Below are 8,195 nucleotides of genomic sequence, written 5' to 3' on the forward strand. Positions count from 1 at the left end.
AATTTTTTAAACTTATTTTGCCAAATCTACGAGAAACCTATAAATGGTTTGAAATTAAATGTGTGTGGATATAAATTATTTGCATATAAAATTGTCGAATAATTAACATTGAAGCAAATGTTTGTCTTTGGTTAGATAGATTTGTTCATTAATATTAAAATTAAAATATTAATATACAAAGTTTTCCAACCTTAGACTTCTCGAATTTAAAAAATAATTAAGTACAATTATTAACTTTGTCATATAATTGAAAAAGTGTCACTACACCAAACTATAGAAGCTATATTACAAATTTACAATAACTATATAGGTTGCTATAACCTTGCAAAAGAGCATTCTCAAATTCACACAAGACTAGATGCAATAAATCATCTCTCAATGATCACCTTGTCTTGGAATGCACAATCTTTTCTACCGTCATCTAGTAACATGTCTTGACCATTAAAACTTCAAACAAAGTGATTATTCAAAAGACGAGTTCTTCGATCTATTCGTGACCAAAACTTATTTAAAACAATACTAAAAAAAAAAAAAAAAATCTAAAAGAAGTTAAGTGAGTCCACCTTATCATATTCACTCGATCTCTTTCTTTACTCAACGTCAAAGAAAAATATAGAGACCGTTAGATCTACTTTAAACGCTTTAAATATCAAGCGATGTTAGAGTAGACAACGAATCTTTAATCTTAGATAGAACATTCAATCACTTCTAGTAACCATGAGAACAAAAGTTAGGTGTCATAACACTCCAATACTCATTTTCACTAGTTTCTATTCTCACTCAACTGTCACACACACAAGATCGAAGTTTCCAACAATAGATTTCTAATATCTATAAATAACCTAGTTGTATATAAATCACAAATCAACAATCCCACATTATTAACTTTAATTCAACGATCTCACATGTAATTCAACTCTAATTATATTCGTTCATTTATAATCCGTTGGAACACGTCAATGAGTCCACCAAGTGACCATAGCTATTATTAGCCTTGATGACTAATGATTAACCCAATTTACAACTTAAAGATGGTTTAAAGTATTAAACAGACATAAATTTGTAATTTGGAATTTAATGTGTACTTAATTTAAAAGTAGAGTAAATTTTGAGGGAAGAGATGCTGCTCTGAGAAAGGGAGCTGAACAGGAAAAGGGAGGAGAGAGAAAGGAAGGGAGGGAGGTTATTTAAAGGAGAGAGAAGTCTGAAAGAGTAAACAAAGCGGGAGCTCTGACCACCAGCTTATCGAATCCACCATCATCAAACGCCCTTATCATAATCTGGATTAAGGTTCGTTCTTCAAATAACCCATTTCTTCAATTTCATTTTCATTCCGGATCACTTGCCTGAACTCTCTGTTTTTATTTTCGGAAAATATCGCAGAAAATTTAGCGAACTGAGATCTGTTGCCCCTTTTCCCCTTTCTCTTTTTACCCCTAAGGCGTTCATTTCCAAGTCATCTATTAGATTGTGTTTATCCGATTCTATTTCGAGTTTTTTTTAACCTAATCAGCTATGGAATAACGGAACAGGGGATCTGTTTTTTGTTCTGGATATTGTGTAATTCGTCCTTATCTGAGAGTTCACTCTTATTCAATTTTCTTTCAATTTCTCGTTTTATTAGTTTTCTGATGGAGATAGCAAATGGGTTGTGTTTATTTGTTTACTCTTGAGTTTTCTTTCTAGCTAACATTTTAGATTTCAATTTGTTTCAGAAAGAGGGGGGGAAAAGTAGAGGAACAATAAAATGGCTGCTGGAGGGTCTGGTTCTGGGCAGCCACAATTCCTTGTTAGGGCTGGAGATGAGAGTTTTTCACACGCACCGTTGATCGAGAACCCAGAAACTGATCAGATTATTGTTCCTGATGTGAGTCTTTTAGTTTTGATGTTCAGATGATTAATACTTGAGAATTCTCAAATGATTGGATAATTAGTCATTTAATTGTACTTTAAATGAGAACATGTTAAAGTTCAAGCAACTTGTGTAAGCTATGGAGTATTGGGTATGGTCAAAAGTGCTGAAGGAATTTTCTGATTGAGAACTACTGTTGCGTATTATGTGCAGAAGAAAAGCTGGAAGAACCTTTTTGCGTACATGGGCCCGGGATTTCTTGTTTCTATTGCATATATTGATCCTGGGAATTGTAAGATTCCTAGTTTCTCTCCTTCGTACACTACTTTTTGATGTGTGGTTTGTCTCTTTTATTCCATTACGAATGGGATTCTGAAAATTTTGTTTGGTTATTCTCAGTTGAGACTGATCTACAATCTGGAGCACAGTACAAGTATGGGGTACGTAAACAGTCTTTTTGATATAGTTTCTCTACTTTTAACAACCAACAAACACATGATTTTGGGGTCAAAGAGCCAAAGTTTGTTATCATCTTTCAATCTCTTATCCCCACACCCTTCTATTTGGATGGATTAGTTTAATTAGTAATAAACTATATATGCTGCTATGAAGAGCTGAGATGATCCATTCACCATAGGCCTCTTCATTTACATAATTTCTGTCCAACTATAAAAAAATATCATGATTATAGAAACATAAGTTTAGTGCTGCCTAATCCCATAAATCAACTGAAGACAAGTTTCAGAGCTAGAAATTTTCTACAAGTTTTCAGTTATGTAATGTACTGAACATTCTTTATAGACTCCAATTTTATTTATATTTATCTTTTCTTGTTGAAGCTAGTAAGTCCTATCATATCATTAGAATTGCACTTGCTCGTTATATTCCTAGCAAACCTAACAACTAACGCTGCTTCACTCCGTACAGTTGCTGTGGATCATATTAGTGGCTTCCTTTGCTGCCCTCATCATTCAGTCTTTAGCAGCCAATTTAGGGGTAGTGACAGGTAAATGATTTCTGCATAACTTCTTTTCCTTATCAAAATTGTAATATTTTCATAGTTTCAAGAGTTGTTTGACATCTTTTTCTTCTTGTTTTTTTGGTAAGTGTAGGGAAACATTTAGCAGAGCACTGTAAAGCTGAGTACCCCAAGGCACAAAATTTCATCCTTTGGGTCCTTGCTGAAATTGCAATTGTTGCATGTGATATTCCCGAAGGTAAAGTGAAGTAATCCTATTCATTAGAAACCTAATCGTTGAGTGAAAAATACTCTTGGTCATAGAAGAAATAAACACAATTATTGCACGTTTAGTCTCTTGCCTTTGGTGTACTCATGGTGGATGGTTTATTTTAAAATGAATTTTCCGAGATTTGTACGATAACAGTTACCCAATCGAAAAGAGTCTCCATCAGTTGCCAATATGATCAAGCGTACAAGCCAAATTGAAAAGCACTTTCAAGTCAAGTTAAACAAATTTAGTCTCCGAGGGAAATATCATGACTACTCAGCATATGCTGTGTAAAAGCTGATTAGACGTCCATTGACCAACTGTAGTTTTTGATATTTATATGATCAAGCGTACAAGCCAAATCAAAAAGCACTTTCGAGTCAAGTTAAATTACAAATTTAGTCTCCAAGGGGCTAACTAGACAAAAGAGTAAATGTCTAGGGACCTTTTATACTCAAAATTGGAAGTTTAGGAATCTATTAGATACTTTTGAAAGTTCAGGAACCAAATAAAAATAACTTCAAAGTTGAGAGACTAAATGTAGAATTTAACATTAAAAATGTATAAACACAGGATCATTGCTTCCATAAGGAGATGAAAGTTATCATTATTATTACTTTTCTCTCTAATAAATTAGCATTCAGATATTCTATGAAGTATTCTATACTGTATTCGCTATGCGACTTTCATTGGTATAGAATTCTTGTTTGTTGTTGAAGTTATTCTTATGTTTTCTCCTTTATGTTTCCAGTTATAGGAACTGCTTTTGCATTGAATATGCTCTTCAGCATCCCTGTTTGGTGTGGCGTTCTTCTGACAGGGCTTAGTACACTGTTACTTCTTGCACTGCAGCAATATGGGGTATTTTGAGATTTACTTTTGGATTTTACTTATCTTGCAGTAATAGAGTTTCCAAGCCATGCATCAATACTCACGTTTGGAAATAATTCTCCTGTTTGTGCTAGTATAGTCAAGGGGATAGCATAATTTTAGAGCTGAACTTTAGCTTCTTTAAATGCTCACCATGATTGCGTTTCTATCTACCATGCAGATTAGAAAGCTTGAATTCTTGATTGCCTTTCTTGTATTGACAATTGCGATTTGCTTCTTCCTGGAGCTGGGCTATGCTAAGCCCGATGTTGGAGAAATTCTTTATGGGCTATTTGTCCCTCAATTGAAAGGAAGTGGTGCTACTGGTCTTGCAATTTCACTTCTTGGTGCTATGGTTATGCCGTATGTCATTTACATCCTTTAATAACATTCATACTCTTCATTCCTTATACTTCTCAATATTCTAAGTCTAATTACCTGTTGCAGACACAATCTCTTTCTTCATTCAGCACTGGTACTCTCTAGGAAAATACCCCGATCCCTTTCGGGCATCAAGGTGATGTTTCATCTTCATCAGTCTTAACCTTTGTTCTCCTTATTACTTAAAAACTTCTGGGGTGAGTTATAATCTATTTAATAATTTACCTAATATGTAAGTATCTCATAGGTTCATAGAAGCATGCATCAAAGCTTTGGTTTCTGCATTATTATTTAAATTGCAATTCTACATTCTATCATACTAACAGTATACGTTTTCTTTACAGGAAGCTTGCAGATTTTATATGATAGAGAGTGGCTTTGCTCTTATGGTGGCCTTCCTCATTAATGTGTCAGTTATTTCAGTTAGTGGTGCAGTTTGCAATTCCCCAGATCTAAATAAGGAGGACCAAATGAGCTGCAATGACTTGGACTTGAATAAAGCTTCATTTTTATTGAGAGTATGTAGTGATCTAGCAACTCTTGCCTGTATCCTTTTTGTTTACCTCATGGGATTTTTTTCCTCATCAGTGGTGCGCCAGTTTTACTCACCAGTTTTACTCAGGAAGTTTTGTATTCTTTTTTCAGAATGTATTGGGTAAATGGAGTTCAAAACTTTTTGCCATTGCTTTGTTGGCATCTGGTCAGAGTTCTACCATAACAGGAACCTATGCAGGACAGTATGTTATGCAGGTATTATGCTAGTCCTTTTTCCATGTTAAAGCTCTGCTTTTCAATTTCTGAATTCTGGCTCTCATCCATATATATTATTGGTGGGTCCATAGTTCAGTGGTAGAGTATTTGACTGCATATATATTATTGGTACTGAGTAAATTGGAAATAGCATATTAGAGGTTTCAAAATTTTCTGAATGTTCCATGGTCATAAACAGGGCGTACTTGTGGGTACTCCATAATGCTTGATTTCAAGCAACATTTTGATACTTGTGTTTCTTTGAAGTTTGTTCCTTTCTTAACACATTCCTGTTTGTATCCTCTCTTTTGTAGGGGTTTCTCGATTTGAAACTGACGCCATGGATTAGAAACTTTTTAACTCGAAGCTTAGCAATTGTTCCTAGTTTGATTGTTGCAATCATTGGTGGGTCTTCTGGGGCTGGGAAGCTGATCATTATTGCGTCGGTAAGAGATATACTTCCTACGATCGTAATTGAGGTCTAACTGTCAGTCAGCTTTGCATTGCCAATACCTCTTGTCTTTGTTCTATGCATGTTGTTAAACAAATTCAATTTGGGTAGAAGTTGATAGAAAATGGTGGTGAATTCACTTTGAAACATGCATTTTAATTAATTGAAGCGGTAAACCGATCAACAACCGTAATCATTGAATTGGTTTCTTATTCCATATGCTTAGGATTTAACGCTGATCCACCATCTTTTTCACTGAGGAACCAAGTTTCTTGGCATAGTTCAATTGTAGTGTGCTGAGTCGCCGACCAAATACCTTTTAAGATTGAAAGCCAAAGCATTTTGACTCCCTGCAATCTTTTTTTGCAGATGATTTTGTCATTTGAACTCCCTTTTGCTCTCGTTCCCCTTCTGAAGTTTACAAGCAGTAAGACCAAGATGGGACCACATGTCAACTCTACTGCGGTAATTTCCGACTGCATCTCTATGATACTTGACTTTTTTTTTTTTTTGGTTATCTTTTTGTTAGATGATCCCACACAAAGCTTGAGCTAGACATCGATCAAATTCTTATAGTGAAGGTTTCTATGATAGTCATTTAGTTTTGATTTTGGTTTTTGAAAATTGTGCTTGTTTCTCATTTCTTTACCATGACCTCCATCTTTTCTAAGAAAACTATTAGGAACCAAGATAGTACGAGATGTCTTTGTCCCACATTGGTTAGAATGGGATAACCAATGTAGTACTTAAGTGACTTGTCTCACGTATCCCAATATCTTTTGGGTTGTGGTTCTCCAAGGTGCTTAAATACTTAACAATTGTATCAGAGCCGGTTGTTGACATTTCGGAGTGGAATCAATGAATGGTTCTGACCAGTGAAGTACCGTTTGGAGTAGTCGCAGAGGACATCGCTTTCCGGGGATGGGGTATTGTTAGGAACCAAGATAATATCGGATGTCCCACATTGGTTAGAATGGGATGACCAATGTGGTACTTAAGTGGCTTGGTCTCCCATCCCAATTGCTAGCTCTTGGGGTGTGGTTCTCCAAAGTGCTTAAGTACCGAACAGAAACATTTAAGATATTAGCCATATTCCAATAGCAAAAACAAGTTTTTTAAGAACTACCTTTTTTCTTTTTAGTTTACAAAACTCTGCATGAATTTTGAGAACATTTATAAAAGGTAGATAACAAGACAAAAAAAACTATAGATAGAAGTATTGTTTATAAATTTGATCTTCAAAAACTAAAAACCAAAATAGTTACTGAACATGACCCAAAAAATTTTTACTCACTAACGTCATGAAGAAAACAACACTGTTATTCATTTTAGAGTTGAATTTGAAGCTTTTGTTAATTTTACCTCAATTATTATAGCAAACATGAATGGCTAGTTCTATCATACTAATCCTATTAACCAAGAAAAGGTTTGATTATTCTGGTTGAAATGCATCCTCCTTTTAGATTTTATTTTCAGGGATGAACTGATGAACGTCATGAAATGGGTCTCACACTCTTGACAAGACCTAGATGATCATCATAGTTTTATTATTATTATTATTTTATCTTCGTTATATATTTTTGAAATGCAGATTACAGTATTGACATGGATTATTGGGTTCCTCATCATGGCTATAAATATATACTACCTCATGACTCGTTTCATCCACGTGATCCTTCATAACGATCTCCAACTTGCAGTAGTCGTGTTCATAGGGATACTTGGATTTTCAGGCATGGCACTATATTTAGCTGGAATTGCTTATCTAGTTTTGAGAAAGACCAAGGAGATCACTCATCTTTTAGCACTAACAACAGAAGAAAGTCGAAGATTGAGCAACGAGCCGAGTAAGACATCGGGATATGGTCTCCCAAATGAAGATATAGTAAGCATGCAGTTGCCTCAAAGAATTAGAACTACCAATGATGTAAACTGACAGATTATATGGTTAAAAATTTGAACCCTATAGAAGGCAGATCCTTGGGTGTTGGTTTCATTTGTTTGGAAATAGAACAAACAGATGAAACTCAGAAGCACAGCAAAATGGAAAAAAAAAAAAAAAAAGGAAAAAAGAAAGAGTTTAATCAGCTTAAGCCAACTCTACTGGTATATCATCACCACTTTCTGCCTAATAGCTAAGCTAACTGCATTACTTTTGCAGTGTTCACTTGAGCTTTCAATTAGGGTTTTAATTAGTACAACAATAATTACACACTTACCTTTTTGCCCCTCTCTCTACTTAGAAATGACACTTTATTATTATTGTATTTGGGTTTTTAACTTTTAATTAACCCAACAGTAACTCATAATGGATGCTTTGTTTATTGATAAAAATAAACTTAGTATGTCGTGACATCAAAAAGTGTGCGCGCAATCAAATTTATTTGAATATTCAGTCCTTGATTGTAGTTTAAACTTATCCAACCATTTAATCCCAGTTACTTTTTTATTTAGGTAATAATCGATATGTTGTATTTAATAAATATGATGTCTAGTGCTAGGCTTTATAAACCCCATTAATTTGCCTTTCTTTTTCTTAATTTTTTTTTTTCAAAAATGGGAATAACCACTTTCATTGAGGAAAAAAAAAATGAAAGAATATAAGGATAAAAAAATTCAGCCACAAAAAGGAGAGGAGTACCCTCTATAAAAAGGGACTCAA

At 34.4% G+C, this 8,195-nt stretch overlaps 1 protein-coding gene across 2 annotated transcripts; it reads left to right on the top strand.

Moving 5' to 3' along the window:
- Window positions 1-1,121: 1,121 nt before the first annotated feature.
- On the top strand, window positions 1,122-7,888 carry LOC120091501 (metal transporter Nramp6-like). Of its 2 annotated transcripts, none has more exons than XM_039049568.1 (14): window positions 1,122-1,290; window positions 1,716-1,867; window positions 2,066-2,144; window positions 2,252-2,292; window positions 2,780-2,858; window positions 2,965-3,069; window positions 3,833-3,942; window positions 4,133-4,314; window positions 4,399-4,468; window positions 4,677-4,850; window positions 4,978-5,082; window positions 5,397-5,528; window positions 5,903-5,998; window positions 7,125-7,888. In XM_039049568.1, the coding sequence occupies exons 2-14, from the start codon at window positions 1,748-1,750 to the stop codon at window positions 7,467-7,469; spliced, it is 1,638 nt and encodes a 545-aa protein (XP_038905496.1). In that variant the 5' UTR covers window positions 1,122-1,290; window positions 1,716-1,747; the 3' UTR covers window positions 7,470-7,888. The 2 variants fall into 2 exon arrangements, with proteins under 2 accessions (XP_038905496.1, XP_038905497.1); XM_039049569.1 differs by lacking the exon at window positions 1,122-1,290 and adding an exon at window positions 1,347-1,560.
- The last annotated feature ends 307 nt before the right edge of the window (window positions 7,889-8,195 follow it).

The sequence above is a fragment of the Benincasa hispida genome, chromosome 11 (assembly GCF_009727055.1).
Source record: "Benincasa hispida cultivar B227 chromosome 11, ASM972705v1, whole genome shotgun sequence".
NCBI classification, from domain to species: domain Eukaryota; kingdom Viridiplantae; phylum Streptophyta; class Magnoliopsida; order Cucurbitales; family Cucurbitaceae; genus Benincasa; species Benincasa hispida.